This window comes from Penicillium concentricum (genome assembly GCF_028827145.1).
Source record: "Penicillium concentricum strain IBT 3081 chromosome Unknown utg000002l_segment0_segment0, whole genome shotgun sequence".
Classification (NCBI taxonomy): Eukaryota; Fungi; Ascomycota; class Eurotiomycetes; order Eurotiales; family Aspergillaceae; genus Penicillium; species Penicillium concentricum.
The window spans coordinates 10200451-10220602 of record NW_026622755.1 but is presented as its reverse complement, the minus strand read 5'-3'; the positions used below and the strand labels follow the sequence as shown (position 1 = coordinate 10220602).

The 20152-nt window shown below is 48.1% G+C and overlaps 7 protein-coding genes across 7 annotated transcripts; 4 read left to right on the top strand and 3 right to left on the bottom strand.

The window, feature by feature from the left end:
• Nucleotides 1–193: 193 nt before the first annotated feature.
• Nucleotides 194–947, bottom strand: N7517_007613 (Serine hydrolase FSH; the record flags this gene model as incomplete). Its single annotated transcript, XM_056725343.1, has 3 exons — nucleotides 194–747; nucleotides 807–881; nucleotides 938–947. 3 exons carry the CDS (start codon nucleotides 945–947, stop codon nucleotides 194–196), a joined length of 639 nt encoding a protein of 212 aa, XP_056581593.1.
• Nucleotides 948–1380: 433 nt separating this feature from the next.
• On the bottom strand, nucleotides 1381–2159 carry N7517_007612 (Serine hydrolase FSH; the record flags this gene model as incomplete). The annotated part of the gene is made up of 2 exons (XM_056725342.1): nucleotides 1381–1780; nucleotides 1840–2159. The coding sequence occupies 2 exons, from the start codon at nucleotides 2157–2159 to the stop codon at nucleotides 1381–1383; spliced, it is 720 nt and encodes a 239-aa protein (XP_056581592.1).
• A 1536-nt stretch (nucleotides 2160–3695) lies between these two features.
• N7517_007611 (Transferase) lies at nucleotides 3696–5144 on the top strand (the record flags this gene model as incomplete). Its single annotated transcript, XM_056725341.1, has 1 exon — nucleotides 3696–5144. The coding sequence occupies one exon, from the start codon at nucleotides 3696–3698 to the stop codon at nucleotides 5142–5144; it is 1449 nt and encodes a 482-aa protein (XP_056581591.1).
• Nucleotides 5145–6338: 1194 nt separating this feature from the next.
• N7517_007610 (MFS transporter) lies at nucleotides 6339–8103 on the top strand (the record flags this gene model as incomplete). The annotated part of the gene is made up of 2 exons (XM_056725340.1): nucleotides 6339–7751; nucleotides 7810–8103. The coding sequence occupies 2 exons, from the start codon at nucleotides 6339–6341 to the stop codon at nucleotides 8101–8103; spliced, it is 1707 nt and encodes a 568-aa protein (XP_056581590.1).
• Nucleotides 8104–8705: 602 nt separating this feature from the next.
• On the bottom strand, nucleotides 8706–12545 carry N7517_007609 (uncharacterized protein; the record flags this gene model as incomplete). The annotated part of the gene is made up of 2 exons (XM_056725339.1): nucleotides 8706–9538; nucleotides 9593–12545. The coding sequence occupies 2 exons, from the start codon at nucleotides 12543–12545 to the stop codon at nucleotides 8706–8708; spliced, it is 3786 nt and encodes a 1261-aa protein (XP_056581589.1).
• A 2806-nt stretch (nucleotides 12546–15351) lies between these two features.
• Nucleotides 15352–16131, top strand: N7517_007608 (polysaccharide lyase; the record flags this gene model as incomplete). Its single annotated transcript, XM_056725338.1, has 1 exon — nucleotides 15352–16131. One exon carries the CDS (start codon nucleotides 15352–15354, stop codon nucleotides 16129–16131), a length of 780 nt encoding a protein of 259 aa, XP_056581588.1.
• A 1971-nt stretch (nucleotides 16132–18102) lies between these two features.
• Nucleotides 18103–19674, top strand: N7517_007607 (uncharacterized protein; the record flags this gene model as incomplete). The annotated part of the gene is made up of 1 exon (XM_056725337.1): nucleotides 18103–19674. The coding sequence occupies one exon, from the start codon at nucleotides 18103–18105 to the stop codon at nucleotides 19672–19674; it is 1572 nt and encodes a 523-aa protein (XP_056581587.1).
• Between the last annotated feature and the right edge of the window lie 478 nt (nucleotides 19675–20152).

Below are 20152 nucleotides of genomic sequence, written 5' to 3'. Positions count from 1 at the left end.
CCGGCGTTTCAGAAAGCCTCGAAGTGCAGAAGGATTTTCTTAGTGAGGCACCGTTCCATGTGAGTTCAATTTAAACTTTAGAACTGCGAAATTTGGCTGTAGTCGGTAAGCGGTAATACATATGACTTTCCTATTACGCATGGAGAAACGGAATAGCCCGCAAACACGGGATGTTGCACTATCGATATAGGTGCTAGCTAGAAAGATCACCAGCCCTCTCAATGGTCCTTTCAATAGCTTGCAAAGTCTCCAAAAACCCCTCCATTGATTTGGACCCGGGGACTTGGTGCCCTAGATCATGTCGGACCACCTCGCGGAACCTCTCGTCGCAAATCCGAACTAGCGCCTCCTGAGAATCCTCCTGGGACCACAATGCTGCCAGGGGCGACCGGCCCCGCAAACGAACAAGGTTTTCCTCAACTATTAGGGCCGTGGGGATATGGAGCACGACTCCATCAATTTCCGGGTCGATGCAACGTAGAACTTCCGTGCGGACCACATCTGGATCCAAGGGCAAGGCTGCGCTAAAAAATATGCCGCATTTGAATCCCGCAAAGGGATGGCGGGCATCTTCAATAAGCAGCATAGACGCCATAATGCCTCCCTCCGAGAATCCCATCACTCCGTCGAAGGGCCCATTGCTGTGGACATAATCTACCAATCCCGCCAGTAGATTTCGACATTGACTAGCTTCGGAAATGACATCTGGCATATAGCCGTAGAACTCATCTGTGACGACAGTGGCGCCTGTTTCTTAGATACAAACTGGTATCTACGCTGGTATCTCACCGCTAGGAAGAACTTACCTTCACTTGGCTCTGTTGGAACCGACCCATCGATAAACACAAACTCGTGGTCGTCCAGTACTTCGCAGATCTTTGCTAAATTTGACCTAGGGGTCAGGCTAGGAATACCAAAATTCTGGAAAGCCACGTACCGGTCTGCATTTTAAAAATCTAGTGGCATTACCCAGGTGGTCAGTCACCGTTACATAATATGGTCAGAAAGGAATCAATTGGGGACCCGAACCTTGGAGCAAGTTCCCCTGCTATGGAAGCAAAGGAATCTCATCCTTCAATTTGAGATTTGCGATTTCTGTAACAGTTGAACAAGAAATTATAAGGGGGCTTGGTTGAATTGTCGCCGCTAGGACCCCTTCTCCGGGACTCCATCTACCTAGCTCTATATGGCTAGGGGATCCTGTAAAGCAATAGTACGGATAGACGGGTAAGTACAAGTCCGCCTACATTCCTTCATCATCAAAGGTAATAGGATTTTGGAGTTTCCAATTAGCCAACCAGTGGCCTAGCAACAAAACAAAGAAATAAAATGGAAATAAACCCAATTATACCACTTTCCAGTAATGCGCATTTTTCTCCTTCACGGATAAACATCCCTGCGGTCTTCGTCCTGAGTCAATGTACCCTTTTGAAGGTACTCCGTGGATTCAGATGACTTCAGGGTATCCAGCTTGTAGTAGGTATTGTCGGTTGTACTTCTCGCCAATTTGCTTTGATTGCTTGACTGGCCGGTTCCTTCACTCTCCCAATTCCGCTTAGATGAGTTCCCTAAAGAGGACATGCCGAAGATACTCTTTATCTTAGTCCCAGCTCCTGTTTCCATCATGATCTTCGGAATGCACGGTAGGGAAACGATAAAAAAGCCACATGTCATTTCGGCGGTTGCCCAGAAGGCCAGTGGAGGCAACGTCCAAACAGCATCTGCCGACTTGCCATGCATGATTGTGGTTTCGAGTCGGAAGACTGCGGAAATACATGCCCTATGTGTTTCTCAGTATTAGCGTAAGAATCTAATCCGTCGCTGCATATCAGCACTTACAGCAAGCCGAGGCCGAAGATAAAGGAGACACCCATCCGCTTTCGCCAAGTCATCTTGAGACTCCAAATAACCTGTTGTGGCAAGAGCAAAATGGCCACGTCAGAGATCAACTGAATACTAGCAGATGCCACTTGCAACTTGTACAAGTCAAAGCATTTGCTAGTTGCCAGGATGGTGATATCCCAGATCGCGCTGTGGGGAATGCACTGCATATTCAGAGAGACCACGATGGCAATTCCAGCGCCAATCTGAACACCGATAACCACCACACACCCCCACCAAAAATATCCCTCGGATCGGCGGCCTCTGGGAGCAAACATCCGGCAACATCCTATCAGGATAGTCACTTTCAGCAATGGTAGAACAATCGAATAAAACACGCCGAAGAGAAAGACGTACTTCAATCAGTTAGTTAAAGAACTGCCTAGGGGCCTATATATCGGACTCACATATTGGGCGAGGATCATATCCTTCAATCGAACATTCCACTGATGAACGAAATAGCCTGGTGTATCAATTAGACCTATCTCGGCATAAAGGGCTCCCCAGAAGCATCCCTAGGTAGGTATTAGCTTCGGATAATGAGTTAACTTTTCGATGACCAACTAACATATGCGCAAAGGGTTAAGGCTATGAAATGACTCGTAGTTAGTGATGTATCAACAGCATGAGATCATAGAGGCATACCTTCTTCAATTTGAACCTTTTTCAACAACCATATGCGGGCGTAACCGCGTATAAAAAGGCATATAGTAGCAATAGCAGCACATGTCGATAGCACCCCGATGGCGAGTGCATTGTTGTTTGGTGGGTTGTCCAGGTTTGGAACAACGCCCTCTGGCGGCGCGAGGGCAGGGCCGTTGAGATCCATTGCAAATGGTGAGTGCCTTTTGGAGTCAGTGCGATGTCCACCTGGGCTTGAAAGGCCGTTGAGGTTTTATAAATGAAGTAACGGGTGCCACACGGGCCCCTGCCTTTGTCTGGCTGGAATCCCAATTGTGATCTTCAGGAGTTTCGGGACAACAACGGGTTTGTATCTTTTGGGAGAGAGCTTGGACACTGGTAACCCGTGGGCAAACGTCTTCTTGCAGGGATTCGATTCCTGTTGTAGTCATTATACCGGTTTCAGACAGGGATGCCTATTATTGTAAATAATACTCGTAATGAGAAAGAATAAAAAGGACAAAGATACAAATAGGCTACCGAGGATGAGAGTGGACTCACTAGATACAATTACAGTATAGGGTGGCGTCGGGTCCAATCATTTAATTGTACGGGGGCCAGAATCACCCGGGAAAATAAACATGTGAGTACCAACTAGTTCAGTCTTCCCCTGTGATTTTCATTTTCATATTCTCTCCTAGTCCATGGAATATGGTTTCAGCAACAGAAAACAAAGTAAACCCGAGAGTGTCTTGGCCAAACATGTGGTTTCCCCTATAGATGTACCTGCCTCGGAGGACTGGACAAGATTCACAACGACAGGTGGCGGGATGCACTAACTAACAAGATTAGTGCCAAGATATATACCCTGCAACCAAGTGGCTTGAATCCTGTCATTGGGAGATTGCCTGCTTCGTGTGGATCAAGCGGAATATGACAACGGGAAGTTTTGGAGCTAAAAGAAAGAAATTGTTCCAAGCCTTGCAAGCCCCATGTCTCACAATCCCTGCATTCTCAGGTATTTGTTCCGTGTCTGCTCATTATATTGTTGATCTTTATTCCTGGATGTAAGAGTGGGGTTACTTGCCGGCGCTTGACGGCAAGTCCCTATAAAGCTTGGAGTTGCATGCGCACGAATTTCTAGCTCTCCTTTTACGTCTTCCTATGCCTATCATTGTTAGTTAATCGCCACTATGCCCAAGCAGGACGTTGTCCATATTCACCCTCTCGGTTGGGAAAATGATCCTGAGGAGGAGCGTTTCAAACTGTCAACCCTCGACTATTTGACCGCTTGTACCTACAACAACTATGCCCTCTTCTTTCGGGTGGATGATGCAGACAAGGCACGAGTCGCTGATGTGTTGAAGACTGGTCTTGAGCGTACCCTGAGCCAAGTTCGGCACATCTGCGGTACCATCGAGAAAGACCCTTCCGGTGGCCACTCGTTTGTCAAGAAGAAAGATAGCACTGTACAATTTGTGGTCCAATGGCTGGATTCACCAGAAGACAGTGACGAATACCCATCCTTTGACGAGATCGCCAAGGGCAATTTCTGCACTTCGGAACTAGGTGATCTCAAACGCTGGAGTGTCCCTCCGATGACATACGGCGAAAAGCCCGAGGCACACCCTGATGTTAGCCCGGTGGTTGCAGCTTATAAGGTTAACTTCATTCGGGGTGGACTGGTCTTCATTATGCATCATCATCACTACTCTAACGATGTTATGGGCTGGGCCGGGCTCGTCCACCAGCTAGCCGAAAACTGTTATGCAACTGTTAACCATACACCCTTCCCCCAATGGGACCCTGCATGCCTGGATCTATCACGTCTTACAAAGCCCATTGTGCCCGAAGATTCTCAGATCGATGGTCCCCCTGCCCCTGAGCGTCACCCTGATCATATCGCGGCCGAAATGCTGCTCTTCCACCTGCCTAAGAGCAAGGCAGCGGAACTAAAGAAACTCGCGATGCCAACGTCGACGGACGGATCTTGGATCTCCACATATGACGCGTTCTCCGCCTTCATATGGCGCACTATTTCTCGGCTTCGAGCCCCTGTCTTTAAACCAGATCTATCAGCTCCCTTATTGTGGATAGAAGCTGTTGACATGCGGCGACGAATGCACAGTCCCAAGGTGCCGGCACGGATCCAGCGCAACGTTATGACTGGAGCTCTCTCATCTACTGCTTCAGTCACTGCACCTACAGCAGCGGAGGTCATTTCCGAGTGGCCGCTATCAAGGATAGCCTCTTACGTCCGCCAGATGACCGACAGTATTACACAGGAGGCCATAGACCAAATGTTAGATATAGTAGCCACAGTGCGTGACAAGACAGCGCTGAACATCCGCATTGACGCGCACCCGCCCATGTCGCTTCTCCAAACAGATCATCGCGATGCCAATATCACAGGCGCCGATTTTGGCTTTGCAAAGCCCTTGACGTACCGGCATCTCATCGACCGCTTGACTCAGGGCGTCCTCATAATCTACCCATCGCGTGACCTGTCCCCTGAGTCGGACGAGGGCCCTGAATTTTCGATCTCTTATGAGGCGAGCCTGAAGCAGGCCCTGATTGAGGACCCAGAGTGGTGCAAGTATTTCGAATACCGCGGTGTCGATGCCATCGATGCGCCCCAGTAAGATCACAGGGGTCCAGTGAAAGTCGACAGGGAGGATTCCGCTCGAGTTGGCTGTCTGAGCTCCTGTCTATATTGTTAATATAGACCTCGCAGTGTATAAAGCTTAATGGACATTATTTGGCGGTCTTTAGTATACTGGTAATTATGTACATTCCCGTATCAGGCATACCTAACATTAAAACATGCACAAAGTTGCATGTAGCGACATGTACTAGCGTGCTTAACCCAGGGTTGGACAAAGATACGCTTGAACCTTAGTGCAGTCAGGTGATAGGGATTCTCAGTAGACTGGGCGTGCTCAGTTTTACTGAGCAAAAAGCGGCAAGGGGTGAGCATTAAAAACGGAAAGCCAAGATTTGGATATTATCTGGTAGATATTTATCGACTGCTGTATATACATACATCCCTTGAGTGAGACTATTAAGGGCCAATGATTATAGATGGACGCCATAAAGGTTATGCACCTACGCGGTACATACCATTGGCTATATATTTTGATCATTTACGACCAATCCTACAAATCACATCAGCATGATGCCTGCATACTGCCGGCCCACATAAGCTGTAGATGGACAAGTTGTTGACCGTATTATTTATTATCTTGAATTATAGCGCGGTTTTTGTCATTTGATATTCCCAAATATCCCTATGATATTAGTTAGTCGCAGATACAAGGAGGAAATCGAGCTACTCAACTATATACTCTACCTAGCCAGAATGACTTGAGCCTCGGCACCCAACATATTGTAACGCAAGATCGACACATGCAAGGGCTATAAATCTTCAAACCAATAAGGAATAAGCAAAACAAGTGCCATGGAGATATCCAAAATAATTTATACTGCCAGGTGTTCCAGGGCTCCACGACTGGCCTCGGGGCTAGAACAAACTGACTCAGCATCTGCAAGCTTACATCATCATTGTGTTCCCTGATCCGGGTTGCGGTCTTGCAGTCAACTTCAACCACCCTAAGCTTCTCGAAACATTTTTTCCCCCGAGCATCTAATTATACTTGCATATACACCTTCGTTCTATTGACTGGGCAATATTCTACCAGTGCACGTCAACCATACCAACAACAAACTCTCCCACGACAGCATTGCGTCTACAACCAGGCTTTCCGCACGACCCCAATTGCATGGTTAATCGCGAGAAGGACTTCATTCAGTCTTGATTTTGCTGGTGTGTCGCCAGAATGACGGGTCCAGACCGGGCTTCGCTCAATCGCCGCTCCTCCACGCAGCATTACCAGACATTCGATACCCCACCGCCCAAGTCGCGTGGGCGACCTAACTCGGGCCAGTCCGAGTCCTCCGCAGACGGCTCACACGATCCCCACAATGACACCGCTGATCCCCCCGGAGCGTCGTCGCCGTTGCCGAAGAGGCAAATGGCAGTGCTAGCGATAATTGCACTGGCGGAGCAAACGGCATTGAACTCGATCAGTCCATACCTCCCGCACATGGCATCGACATTTCCCGAAGTGGAACCGGCCCAGGTGGGTGTATACGTGGGCAGCATTGCATCGGCCTTTGCGCTGGCTCAATTCAGTACAAATTATTTCTGGGGCTGGCTATCGGATCGTGTTGGTCGCAAGCCGGTGATCCTGCTTGGAACGTTTCTGACTGCGCTGTGTTTTGTTGCATTCGGATTTTGCAGGACCCTTGTGCAAGCTATAATTGTGCAGGCGTTGATGGGTGTGGTAAATGGCAACCAGGGTTTGGTGTCCACCTGCCTCGGAGAAATCACCGACCGAAGCAACCAGTCGCAGGCTTTTACCTACCTCCCGGTACTGTACGGAATTGGAGGTATAACGGGACCCCTCCTAGGAGGCCTCCTCATTTTTGAGACGAACCCTTTTACTGGCAACAAAAACCCATATCCGTATCTTGCGCCAAACGTACTGTCTGCTGTTGTCCTTCTGGTCGATTTTGTTTTGACAGCTATTTTCCTGGAAGAGAGTCTCGAAGACGCAGATAGTCTACCAAAGATCGGCAAAAAGGTGCGCAGTCTGTTCACATGGCTGTGGCAATTCACCGGCAATTCTCGCCATCCGACCTATGTGGAGGTCCCGCAAGCAGTGCCATATCCCCACAGCGGCCTTGATATAGAGACCGAGGATCATGACAGTGACCTAGACTCTGCGTCTGAGGTGTCAAGCATCCTTGGCCACCACGAGGAACTCTCTTGGGATGAGATCTTCACTCGAGATACCCTCTTACTTCTTTTGACATACCTGATCTTTGCTTTCTGCAATGTCTCTTTCAACTCGCTGTTCCCAATCTTCGCGCAAGCTAAGCCCCCTGCCGGACGGTCACTCACCCCGTCCGAGATCGGCCTTGCTCAAGGATTTGCTGGCTTCGTGACGATCATTTTCCAAATTTGTATCTTCAACCGTCTGCGAGACAAGATGGGCAATCGATGGTCGTACCGCGCAGGCCTATTTGGCTTTGTTATCTCGTTTATCCTAATGCCCTTCATTGGGTACAAGAGTAAGACTAGCAAAGGTGTGACTGGCAAGTCGGCTATCATGGCTATCGAACTTTGCCTCGTGTTGCTGGTCAAGACCATCGCCTCCGTGGGCGGTCTGACCAGTGCTCTGCTTCTGGTAAGAATTTCCGATTTACTCTTTCTGTAAAATTCACCGAAACTAATAATTTCTCCAGATTACAAATTCGGCCCCAAATAATGCCGTCCTCGGCGCTTTGAATGGTCTTGCACAGACTCTTTCTGCAGCTGGACGCGCAGTGGGCCCATTCCTCTCTGGAGGCCTGTTCTCCCTCACAGCCAAGATTCAGCCTAAAGGAGAGGCCCTGGCATTCGGAGTTTTTGGTGCGGTCTCCTTCATTGGCTTCATCATGAGCTTCGGCATCCGTGGCCGTTCACTTGAAGCAGAGGGCTGGGGCGAGGACAGTGATGATGGAGACAAGTCGGATGACGACGAGCCGAGTGGTGTTTGATTAAAATACACGGATCTATAAAATGTGCCGACATGACGATGTAACGAGTTTATGCTTCCGTTCCAGCCTTTTTTTTTGCATTTGAATATACATTAGCCCCGTTTCTTTAAGATAGATTATTGCTGTTGCATTCTTTGCTGAGACAAAATCGGGTATTCGATTCAACCTTGAGCCTGATAGATTTGTGAAGAGTAGAGTTGGCAGGGTGACCCTGAAAGAATACCATTCAACTACTGGGATTTCCAGCGACTGTAAACCTACCTTTACGAATAGTACTAACTAAGTTGGCTGTTGGGAAAGATATCTCCTTGTATAGAAAAATATTGCAATTTATTCGCTGAATATGCTACAGACATTAACAGATTAGGACTAAAACAGACAACAAGTACAATTCGAGACTCGATAGAGAGACATGTAATGGAGTGTTGAAGCGAAAAGTGAGCTATGAGGATGATTCCAAATCCAATGAAAACTCGAAATTCAAATATAAATAGCAAGGGTATATAGCACATAATGATCGTGTCAGTAAATCAAGGATAGATGACGCAAGGAAACGGGATGCAGGCCAAAAAATAACAAAAAACAAAGTAATTAAAACACTATCAAGCCCAGCGCCAGCCTGACTCTTGTGACTTTTGACGCTTAATAACATCCGACAGCAGGGTATCGCCTTGGCCAAAGGGATTCTGCTGATTCTTTCTCCGCTGACGCTGAAGTAACTGCACAGCAGCAGGAGCATCAATCCCTTCGCCAGTATCCGTAATCTTAAGAGCCCACTTAGCGTCTTGCGGATTAAAGCCAAGCTCATTAACTATCATATCAATGGCGCGGTCAACAGGATCTAGAACCTGCGGCCGCAGAGGCAGAGGAACGAGAGCCGGTGGCGGAGTATGCGGCGGAGAAAAGACATTGGTAGAGTCGGACGGATGAGTCGGAGTATGGGGAGCCGTCCCAGAAGTTGAAGTTGAGGACCTGTCAAGAACGAGGGCGGGCATAGAGGGAATGGGTCGGTGATCTCGAATGGACCCGTTGAGATTATGGACAATAGTGCTGAACTCCGACATAGGGCGTTCAGCAGAGAAGGAAAACCGGCCGTTGGGGTCGGGCTCGAAACCGAGTTCACGGCGGCGGCGAAGCTCGTAGGCGAATCCAGCTTGACGCTCACGGATGTCGCGGTCATTCTCGTTAGGGCTTGTTTTTTGCGGACTGATTTCGGTCGGGCTGTCAAGTGCGCGTTCTTGGACCTCGTAGGCACGCGAGACTGCTTCTTTCAGGAATGACGATCGACTTGCTTCGGTTTCGGTTGCTTCCCATTTGGTGAGGCCGATTGACTTCGCTTTGGTGAATGTGGCGGCGGTGGTGTCGGCCGGGCAGACGGCGCTGAGGGTTAAGACTGCGCCTAGACCAAGTGTGAGAATGTACGAAGTCCATTCCTCTGTATCTCTAAATTAGCCGTGATCAAATAGACAGGATGTGTAATTTCACTTACCGAGAACGGTCTCTTCGAGGGCCAGTTCACCATCTGGGACATCCAAGCTATCAAAAATGCCGACCTTGCGAGCTTCAATGCACTTTCTATGCAACGGCTGCAACAGAACACCCATGCACGTCCAGATCTCAGTCAGATCGTACATCTGCTTCTGTGATAGACCGGAAAGATTTCCACGACCGAATCCCTCGGGTGGTTCAAACAGAACATTATTCATACCGAAAGGTTGTGTCATCGTTGAAGCTGAGGTGAAATGACTTTTCGCCTGGACACCACCCTTCAACCAGTCCATTTGGCCAGCAATATCATTCTCGCGCCCCTTACCACAGCCGAAGATCCGACAGAAGGTCCAGAGTCGCCAGAAGGCATCGTCGACTTCCTCGGCACGGGTGTGATCCACGCCCGCCAGACCACGAATAGTATCGCGACGCAGGAACGGAGCGCACCGCGCCAGGACCAATGCCTTTAGCTTGGCAAGGGTGTAGATATCCTGCGCGTACCTCTGAAGATACAGCGTGGGCGTATATTCTGGAACCTGGGAGTCGGGATCTATGAGGAGCTGCCACTCCATTTCCCACGGCGGACTCATCTCGCGCAGTTCCCAAGCGGGCGGGGACATTTTGAACAGGGCATTTTTCAGCATGGGCAGCTCGCGACCTTTGAACGCGGTATAGATCTTTTTGTTGATGAGGGCGAAGTTGAATAGGTCATCTAGAGAGTCGATATTCCGCATGATTGACAGAATCAAATCCACCGGCAAATCTTCGGGGAGGGTGCTTTTGATTGTAGCATTGTGCTTGGCCTGGGGAGGGAGCACGGATGAAGGCGACGGGGGAGTAGCGGGGAGCTCATAGATCTGTTCGGTGAGTTGAACGCTGCTCGCCTGGGCAGTCGAGACCATAGCCCAGCTCTGACGGATTTTGGAGGCTATGGGCTTCTCTAGTTCCACGCCCTCCATGGCGACCGGGCCGGGGCTACCCGATAGCACTGCTTTCTCCGCAACGTGATCGAAGGGATTTCCGTGATCATTAGCTTTCAGACCATCAGTTTGCAGACGGGGCAATTGAAGTAGCAGGCTGTTGCGCGTGGGGGCAGGATCGAGTGGAGGAGGATGCGATTCCAATGTCATGTGGATGGAATCCTCCGACCGTGAGCCGACGCTAACTGCATCGCGCAGCACTTGGCCTTGCTTGCGAAAGCCCAGGAAGGATTTCTTGGATTTTTCTTTTTTGATGGTTTGCTTTGCTAGAATTCTTGCCTCGGCCTCCCTCTCATCCAACTCCTTCTCCCTATCCTTGCCTGATCGACGAGGCTTGTCTTTCGCCTCCTTCTTATTTTTGAGACTTTTTTCTTTGGTTGGATTTGGGTTCACTAATTTGATCGTGTTGACCCGACTGGTGTTCTTCTGTAGCGATTTCCCTTGTGGTGTTTGTGAGTGAGGCTTCGTGGAAGGGGGGAGGGGCGCGGGCCGAGTAGCAATCAAGTCCCCGTTATGGCGACTGATCTGCAATGGCCCGTCGAGGATCAGCAGCGTTTTCTGAGACAAATCTTGACCAGAAAGGCCCGCGAGGGCGTCTTCAAGTTCCTCGGCTGCCTGCGACAATGTTGGGACATGCCGGGCTCGATGACCAGCGACCACCAGATCTGACCGTTGTCGACCTTGCCGACCTTGACGCTGCGGCTGGCTCTGCGGCTGGCGCTGACTGTGTCCGCATGTATGGCAGGGATGTTTGGGTTGTCGGTGGGTATTCAACTGGTGTAACATGGACTCCTTCCATTCGCTCTGGGTCATCGTGGTGGAGTGTTGCAACGAGATCAGCGAGTCTCTCTTGGAGTATTGCGTTGACCACTGCGACTTGAAGTGTGGTGAAACTACCGAAAGGGGGGATTCGCTGCGGTGACTTGGGGCTGAACTGGGACCGAAGGATGGTTCCAATGGTAAGGGCTTGTTCTTGAGGTCGTTCATTGATACCTTTTTGGTGATAGGAATTGGACAGGCAGGTTTTGACACGTGCACGTGGCAGGGAGTCACTACCGAGGAAGGCCGCGAGGAACAGATGGAACCGGCATCGTCGAAGACACCCGCGGCGACGGGGGAAAAGACCGAGTATGCATCGGCCGTCTTGTAAGGGTATTGTCCATCATCTCCCCAGAACGTGGTGCCAACACTGGTCACCGAAGTGCGACGACTATAGCACGATGAAGCACAATCCAAAGTCTCCTCAGACCCAGAAGATAGGTGGGTGATCTCTGGTTGATCGGTAGACCCATGTGCATCGGGAGGGCCATGTGCATCGGGAGCCACATCTGCAGAGCTTTGATATAAATTCTGCACTCGTTCTTCTAGTTCCCGTTCGAAAAAAGAGGGCCCCGTCGAGCGGTCCATTTTGGAATCTGCACTGACCGGGGAGACAACGGAGAAGTGCGAAGATAACTCTGGGAAAAAGCGGGCCAAGCGGGAGGATGAACGCAATGGAGGGAGATTGTCCGACAATGGAGAAATCTCAGATTCAGCTTCAGAAGGAGGTGATTCCAAGTCAATCATAGTGCCCAAAAATTTCTGCGGGGAGGAAGACTGAATATCCCCGACCTCCCCGCTTGCGACATCTTCTTTGTGACTCGAGTGGTCTGATTGGCCTTTAGTCTCTTTAGTGTCGGTTGCCATGTGGTTAGCAAGGGCCCCTGGGATCGTTCCAGATGGGGCATGGGTGGTGTCCACGATCTGCGCTGGCATTGTCGGTAGGTCTTTCGGTAGATCTTTATCGACTGTGGGACTCGATGGAACTGAAACGCTGCCCCGGACAGCTGTGATTCGGGCTTCTAGACCGAAGGGTTTCATTCGAAGCTTTAGCGACGGAGGACGAAACAGTGATTTCTTCTGTTTTGAAGACTTGATCTTCTGGTTTGAAGGATCACGAGATCCAGGGGCCCCCATTAGTAGCCAGTAACTCATATCTCAGCTCTTGTCCTGGGTCTTTATTGATGAGGCATTGTTGTCCCAAAAAGGCTGCACTTGCACTTTGTTAGCGCGATGTTGAACAAAGCACTCCAACCTGAGTTGCGTTGGAACCTACCGTCAATTGGAGTCTCGGTGAATGTAGACTCGGGGAGGCGAATTGTAGGGGTTTCTTTGTAGAAAATAGGTCGTTCCGGTTGTGGCTTACATAGAACAAAGACCAACGAACCCACCTATTCTTTTTTTCCCCCTCTTGCAAGTATAGGAGTTTTGCAAAGATGAAACGGAAAAGAAACTCGGAATGAGAACTATTTCAGGTAGATCTAAGCTCGCACAACACTAGGCACCCGGTTGATATCGCCCTTTTTAGGCCCCCGAAATCAGCAGGTGGTCTTCCAAGATTCTGTAGGGGACTATGGCGTTTCTGAAAATGATTTCCAAGCCAAATAGTCAGACCATAATTGATTATTCTGAATTATTTGGGTTAGTGTACTGCAGCTAAACAGCGATCCTCTGGGGCCAAAAAAGATCAACCCCCAAATTCCCAATTGAGCAAGTCGTGAACTTTTTAGATACGGAGTAAATTGATAGTAGATTCCTAACCCTTATGCTGAGATGGCTTCTATTATACTTTTTGCATATAAATACGTGTTCTCTCGTACTCGGAAAGGCGCAGTATATGTTATTCTTATTCTCGTGTTGACAGTTGCCGTTAGGGGAAGTGACCTGCAAGGCCATAGGTATGGATACGAATAACTCCACTGGGCCAATGATATATAAGCAATACACCCCATACATAATATGGAGTGTACAACATATATATGCATGACGATTGCCATGATTTCCGCCCCATTGCCCGCATTCCCCCCCAATGACCGTGAACAACTTTGGAATACATTTGTACGCCCCCGTACAAGGGATAGTCTTATACTCTGTAGAAACTCTGCTGTTAGAGTACTCCCCTATTTACATAGTTAATTTCATCAGATATTAATTAATGGACTCATAAGTGGGATTCATCTCCTAGGCCTCTTTTTACCTGGCTGAAGATATCCCTCGTATATAGTATATCTTTCCTGAATTTTTCTGAATCATGTGGATGGATATATCCCTCTTTTAATAAAGTCTTGTAAAATTGGAAGCAAATTGCATTTTGCCTAGCATCCACTGTGGGTATTTTGAATATCTCGAGAGCATTGGCCCAATTCGGAAGGAGGATAACAGTCCATCGATCAAAAGACCAATTACTCAACTGGTCCAAGTATAACGCACGTGTGCCCTTTGCTCTTAGCGATAGCGGTTATGATATCACGTCTAATCTGCAAAGGAAACAGCGGGGGGGCGCAAAGGCCCGTCGTTCTCGGAGATTTTCCTTCAACGCCACGTGCGGATGGGACTGGTTTTGATGCTAGATTCGATAACGATTTGGCTCCACGTCCAAGCTTCCAAGGTTCATTTTATATTGACCTCCAGAGCGATTACTGGATACCCAGGAACTGTCAGCGGGAGACACGGATGGTAAGCCTAAAGCATAATTTTGATAACAAGAGACGAAAGAAAAAGATAGAGTGAGAAAGAAAAAAGAGACAGAGGGCTAAGATATCGAGGCATAGAGCAGATTCGAAGTAAGGGAAAAGAACAAGGGATGGAAGCAAAAGGAGAATACTTTCTGCCTGAGGATAGAAGTTCTGCCTGATGCCAAGGATCATGTATGCCTCAGGCTCCACAATCAATTTCACCTAATCTACCGAGTAACCTCCCAAGGTCTCTAGGGCTGTGTAAGTGTATCTTATTCATCTTATATTACTTTCTGTTTAAATTAATACAGCATTCTACTGCTATATGGTAGCAAAAACTGAAGGGTCTGTCTATATCCTAGTGACGCTATACTTATCTCAGACGCCCCCTGGGGAATGCATCGATGTTTCGCTTCGAACGATGCCCTGTCTTGTATGATCGCACTGGATTATTTTTTGGACATCGATGTAACTTCAAAGCTGATACCGGGTCGTATATTGGGTGGCTTTTTGCTTCATACGTGAGGGTGCATAGTTAGAGCCCGCTATCCTTTGCCAGCTTGAGATCTTAATCCATAGCTCGAACGTCGAGCCAAGTCTTGTTCCGACTATTGATCAAAATGGGCTTTACGGGTGGAAAAGGGCGCATAACTATTGAAAGTAACACACCATTTCACTGTTAATACAACTTGAGATATTTGGTTATGGCCTAGATAGTCAGGCTATACAACATACTTGTCTGACATTTCCTCAGTTTACTCTGTCTGCAATCGAATATCATGAGATCACTTGCTTATAACAGTAAGTTAAATGGCTATCAAACCTTGAGCTCAGAAAAGCTCGACAAGATGTAACGATGTGCAGGGTATAATATATGACCCCCCTGTAGATCATCCAGCTATCGCCACCCGTTGGTCGAGAGGTTCTCCGTAACCCTCCAAATTACATGTTAATCCCAGCAACCGACCCAATAACAGTCGCCATATTATCCACGGTGGACTATCAGGAGTATTTTGTATGTTGTGGATGAATCCAGCCTTGATCGCTCGTCTCAGATGCCTTAGCTCACTTCTCATTAGAGTAACTCCCCTCGTTCTTCAAGCATAAATGAGACAACATCAATCAAATTGATGAGCAAATACACACGGTTTACTTTCCCCTGGCGGAAGCTCGGATTTGTACCGAAGATCAGATTTGTGGGTATAAAAAGGCCCAACCCGCGATAATGTGAGTAGTAGAAGATTCAACTCTACTATATATTACTTTCTACCGTACCTTCCCTTATCATGCTTGGCAACCTCCCATCAGTCGCAGCCTTGCTGGCACTCAGTATGAGCGCCCAGGCAAGTCTAATCTTCAAAAACTCCGGCACAACCTCAGGTTGGGACAAAACGAACCAAGAGCACCGCGGCACCGTGAAGCAAGTGACGGACGAGGCATATGAGGGCAAAACCGCCATCAAGATGACTCAAATCTACGACGAAGACTACTCCGGCCGGTACCACTCGGAAGTGGTCAAGAACGACGTGTACAAGCGTGGCGACACGGGCGCATACGGTTTCTCCTTCCGACTGCAAGACGACTGGCAATTCCTCCCCGTGCAATCCTACGGCATCGCGCAATTCATCGCCGACTTCACAGACAGCGGCTGCGAAGACTGGATGCCGACAACCATGGTCGCCCTCAAGGGCGACAAACTCTACTCGCGTGTCAAGGATGGCTCGGTCTGCAAGCAGGAGGTTCATGGTTTCAGCGACCTAGCTACGGTGACTGCTGGTGAATGGCATCGAATTGAAATTGAAGCGAAGTGGGAGTCGGATGGGACGGGCCATTACACATTCTACTATGATGGAGAGAAGGTGTTGGATGAGCAGAATATCAGCACTACCGTTGAGGATGATCGTGCTTTCCAATTCCGGGTTGGCCTTTATGCCAACGGCTGGCATGATGATAAGCAGATGAAGGGCTCTCAGGGGACTAGGTCGATTTGGTATGACGAGATTGCCGCTGGGACTAAACTTTCTGATATCTCGTCTGAAGCCGAGATCGATTCCGGCGATTGTTGATTTGGGTCGATTCGAATATTTTGTATTTAGTCAGGGACAATATTGACAGAACAATGGATGTGTTTAGCTAGAATCGAAGCAGAGTTATGGTTATGGTTTAATTCCGTTGAAATGAATGTACCTGTCTCAGATCTATGCTCCATACTAGAGTTGCACTTCTATTTGGAGCCGGCTATGGCGTGGGAAAAAGAATTGCATTCGACATATTGTAACCATTCACAATTCATAGTAGTGCCGTTCATCCGTAGAGGAAGTTGAGAACCACCAGTGATCGGGGCCAAAATTTTTTACAAATGACATCAATTCTACCAACTTATCTCAGCGCTGCTTTGATATGCAATAACAAGTTCCTTATGTACGTTGTACAAATGCAATGTATTATAGTCTTGGCCCCTTTTTTTGCGCATATGGAGATCCTCCTGTGCCGCGTGGGGTCCAATTTAGAACTGACATCATTTTGCATTGATATCCCCATGCCTACATGATTTTATGTGTACATGTGTATGCTGATCATGGTTGTACTAACTTGTAACTCGGCGTAATATTAGATGCCATGAGGGTCTCTACTTTTAGATATCTTATCATCTCACTTTTACTTCGAATGCATACGATTTACTCAACAATTACCACAAAAGAAGTCCCTGCTCCTAGATATGACGATGAATTTTCTGGTCATCAGGATTATTAGTTGGTGTCTAGATAGGCATTGTAGCTCGAGTCCATCTCCCCTGTAAGTGTTCCCCCAAAGTGTCATGATCCAAAAATGTCAGTGTTTTGTGAGAGGGGTGTTGCTAATTATATCTATCGAGAGCTAAGCATTTTAGGAACGAGTACGGGGTGTAAAACAGTCTAGAACAAATTGGAAGCTAAATACGAGAACATCTCATGCAGGTTGACACTACAAATAATAGAAATCCCGAGGGAGGCTAGGTCTTAGTGCTGACTTGAATTTTGATGTGCAGAAATCTTATGTGATTTTTAGTACATAGTCCTAGTCGTGTAGCTACATAGTATACCACTATAATTAGATATATCCTAATTAATCTTCTTGTTTCCAAGGTCTGTCTATAGTATTATTTGTATCAGAATGGCTTCTAACCTCATCTTGCTTGGAAATTTCTCTTTCTTTGTCGAAATTGGAGTCGGGCAACTTGCTTTCAACTTCGATAGCCATCTTCATCTTTCTTTGTGCGCCTGAGTATCTAGATCTCTCTGCTATAGTTATTTACACACAGAGCTAAGCCTGGAGGGTGGGGTTTAGCTGGACTGTTGAGCAGACTTTCCTCCATAAAAAGAAATAGAAAATATTTCGCTTCAATTTGTACTCAGAAATTATCAAATCTACCGGTATCGCTTCCAAGTTGTGAAACTCTTTGTTCTCAAGATGAACCCGATCCAAAGCCACTTTTCCCACACTACCCCAAATCCTCGACTCTCTTTGACAGCCATGAGTAATGTGTGATTGGGCTATTATTCTGGAATCGCGTTTTTTAAACAATAAAATTTCAACTTGTTGATGTTGACTTGAGAAATGAACGTTAGTGATCGCCATTCTCTATCCAGCATATAGAATTGATGAGTCTCACGGTAGACGGTAGACTTAACTTCCCTAACTGGCTCAATATTTCACTTCAAATTTATGCATATGAGGTTTACTCTGCTATACCACTCTAAAACAAAGTTTGGTCCTTCGACCCTTTGTTCATTTGTGCTCTTAGAACCGTCCTCGTCTACCCTTTTAGGAGGAATTCATGTTACTTCATGTCCAATGACTGTGACCGAATCTATATTTATCCTCTTGATTCCTTTGGTCAAAGGAAAATGCAGAGAATTGTCACAAACTTACATCTAGGGGGACGCTAGAGCGGCGGAAAAGATATAAACTAGCTATGTGTCAACGGCTTGACGCAAGTTTGAATTATCACGAACCCCACGAAGTCGCACGACAACCCCCTCTCAAGTTCATTCATCATGTTTCGTTTCGATGAGGAAATCCTGGAATCTTGGGGTCCAGCAGTTTGGGGACTTATCTTCGACAGATTGCAAAGTGGAAACGTCAAAGGTGGTGTGCTTCAGGTTGCCTGGCCAGTCAACGTCGACAAGAAAACAGCAGCCGAGCAGATCCAATGGGCCACCAAGTTACCTCTTCCCCAGTTACCTCAGAAGGCACTCGAGACCATATTTGATAGGATGGTTGGTTTCTCATTGGGAGTTCGATATATGGATGAAAAGAAGATCCACGCTATGCATGGACTCGTAAAAGACAATGGTCCCCTCAAATCAAGTGTGGAAAGATGGTTCAAGCGTCCTGGTACTGTCGAAAAATGGAAGGAATTGATCCGATCCTACACGACTTATGAAGATGCAATGGGCCATTTGTCGGACTGCACTACATTCCCAAGAGAAACGGATAACCATCCATTCAAGACCAATCCTGCATACGATGCCGCTATGCAATGCTCTTTGTGTTTAGAGTTCCTGGTTTATTTCGGTATTGTCACACCCAATGGCTATGACTTATCAGGAAGAAGCTGGCTTGAGGCAGGATTGAATGGTCCCAATCTGGATTTGCTCACGTTCATGGTTAGCAATGCCGATCCTCACCATCTGATCAAACCCAGGGATATCAGAGAAACCCGTCAGAACCACATCCTTCTCTCACTAGTCGGTGTTGGGGCGTTTTCTCAATTTGTGATTGCCTTGAGCAGACTACGCCAGGCAAACCTCGTGCCGGCCGAGGAACTTCGCACAATCTTCCACGAAGCAGCGATGCATGAGTTCTGCGCTGTCGCACCCGTCGCCGTGGCTGAATCACTCTATCAACACGGAGTCAACATCGGAAACGTCGAGCATCAGTACCACGAAATCGGCGGACAGCTAGAATCCTCCTGGCATATCGCAGCAGCCTTCAACCCCGCTGGAGGCGAGTTCATGGCCTGGCTCGATAAATTTTCCATGCTCAACGCAGAGGTCCGAAACTCGGAAAACATGAACCCGCTGATGTACGCGGCATGTTTCGACGAGCCGGCCTCAATCGACTGGCTGTGCAAGAAATGCGATCCCACGCAGCCCAGATTAGACGGAGGCCCGCAAGGGTACGCCTTGATCTGCGCGGCTCGAAGCTCATACCTTCACAGCGGCGAGATATTTGCCATTATCCTCTCACATCTACCAGATGCAATATTCACTAACCAATACGGCAAGATCTACGCCACCGAGATCGCTGAAGGGCTCGCATCCCACAGGCGCAAGCTCGCCGACGGCCGAATCAGCGAGCCCACGCAGGAGGTGATGGACCTTCTCGGAGTGCGCAAGATGCAAGCTCTTGTCCGTCGTCTGTCGAATGACTGGGCTGGCAGTGAATGGCACCTGGCGTTGGAGGCGTACCTTCGCGATAACGATCTGGATGTCCTCAAATTCAGCATCGGTACAGGGAAGCGGCTGCTCCGGAGCACCACATCGCGGGAGACCTCGCGTCGCTTAGACGCAAGCTTCCCCCGAGCCCCAAGTTCCGCAGATCTTCTGTACACGAGGTACTACTGATGTTTGATGCCGGTAACGGGCACAATCCTGCCCGTGCGGATAGTATCAGGAGGAATAGGCCCACTCATGTTACTGCTCGCAGTGGTGGGAGACAGACTCTTGGTCCTATCCGAGATCCTAGCAATATGATAACTAAGAATGCGCGCAAGGGACCGAATCGTCGAAGTTGAGAGGCCGTGTCTCGGCCTGGAACTGGTAGAGAGAGGTGTTGCTTGTTGTATGAAGCATGGGAGTACGCTCCCTGCTTATGATATCTTTTATTTAGCATTTCCTGGCGGCCTCTGGTTAATTTACTTCCAGTAGCCACATTTTTTGCTGATTTTCTTATTCGAATTCTTCATCTTTTTGCCCAGTTCTGTATGCCTATATTTTAGAAACTTACGAATGGTTTCTTCTCACATTCTTGAAACAGATCATTGCTTACTGCATAAGATCCCTTATCCTGGTTAATCTGCCTCCAGCCACCAAGCCAAGTATC